The sequence below is a fragment of the Camelina sativa genome, chromosome 19, assembly GCF_000633955.1.
Source record: "Camelina sativa cultivar DH55 chromosome 19, Cs, whole genome shotgun sequence".
NCBI classification, from domain to species: Eukaryota; Viridiplantae; Streptophyta; class Magnoliopsida; order Brassicales; family Brassicaceae; genus Camelina; species Camelina sativa.
This window is the reverse complement of record NC_025703.1, coordinates 8593560-8595050: the sequence shown is the minus strand read 5'-3', so window position 1 is coordinate 8595050 and position 1491 is coordinate 8593560. Positions and strand designations below refer to the sequence as shown.

Here is a 1491-nt window from a genome sequence, read left to right as displayed (position 1 = left end):
TTTTTTTTTTTTTTTTGGGATCACACTTTTTTATATATGTTGCATGTTTTTCATAAGTTTGTGGAATCTTGCAGGGTGATTTGCGTAGAGGAAACGGTGGTGGAGGTTCCTCTAATCATGAAAGGAATAGGCAGACACTGTTTCCCAAACCTGAGACCTTGGATTTTGACTTGTCCTGCGACACCTCTTACCCTCAGCAGCAGGTTGGTGTATGTTTTAGCTTTTTCATATCTAAGAGGATAACAGGTAATGAAACAATCAGTGGCTTAGGAAGGTTCTTATTTTTCTCTACTTGATGCGCAGGACAATGCTGCTAGTTCTTCTGGTAGTCAAGTGAAATCATTGCTGACTGAGATGGGATTTTGCCCAACTCTTGTTCAGAAAGCAATTGATGAAAACGGTATTCGAAAATTTCCTGTAGAAAACGTGTTCTTATAAAAGGCTTGTGTGAATGCTAACTTTCATTTAGGGGATATGATTACTGAGGTTACCTTTTCACATATCCAGGTGAAGATGATTTTGAATTGTTGTTAGAGATTCTCACTAAGAGTACTGTGACAGAACATCCTGGACCCAGCCATCATGGTCTAATGGAACCCAAACCGGTAAGCACATACTGTTGATGCACTAGTCTTGCATTTCCTTCTGTGCAATTTCTTTATGTTTCTTGCTTTTGTCTGACAGGAGCCTGATATTGAATACGAAACCGATGGTAGAAGGATAGCATTACTAGCAATGAAGTTTCCAGAAAATCTAGTTGACCTTGCATTGGATAGGCTTGGTAATGTATTTACAATGACTTTGGCTTTCCCTTTATACTTTCAAACATCTTACAATGGTTGCAGCCATTTATTTCAGTGCTAGCTTCATTGTTTCGGTTTAAGATATTCGCATTTGTTTCAGTGCTAGCTTCATTGTTTAGGTTACGTTTTTGAGTGGCTAGAAGTCGTGTACATTTCAAAATGGACCAATTTTTTCAATATTGCAAGATTTTTTTTTGTCTTTTGGTTGATTAACGTCTCTTCATACTGGAACTTCTAATCATTTGATATATAAAAACAGACATAACTGAGGAGACTTATACGTCTTATTATGACGCCAAAATGTATTTCTGAGAAGAGAAATAACATCTATGAAGCTGTTGTTTAATAATGCTTAAAGCGGATACTCATCGCATGTGACGTTATGCTATTCAAAGCTATACAGAAACTTAACATGCAGAAAGCAGCTATCATATGGCCTGTCACCAAAGTCTTTCTTCATGATTGTCTTTTCTGCGTGATAGGTAAAGACGCGCCAGTCGATGAGATGGTGGACTTCATTGCTGCTGCTCAATTAGCTGAAAAGTTTGCGGAGGAATCCGAAGACTCACTTGATGGTGCTGAAATAAATGAAGAAGATGAAAATGTCGATGAAGTTACTGCTCGGGGACCTGAGGTATGTGGTGCTTTGAACTTTGGCTGTTGATTTTCTTTTCAATGTGTTATTCGT

The 1491-nt window shown here is 38.0% G+C and overlaps 1 protein-coding gene across 1 annotated transcript in view; it reads left to right on the top strand.

Annotated features, from left to right (window-relative positions):
- The window catches only part of LOC104767584 (DNA (cytosine-5)-methyltransferase DRM2-like), a 4534-nt gene continuing 3982 nt past the window's right edge, over positions 940-1491 (top strand). The window contains exon 1 of the mRNA XM_019241595.1: positions 940-1437. Coding sequence (XP_019097140.1) covers positions 1186-1437 — 252 coding nt within the window. The 5' untranslated portion in view covers positions 940-1185. The remainder of the gene's footprint in view (positions 1438-1491) is intronic.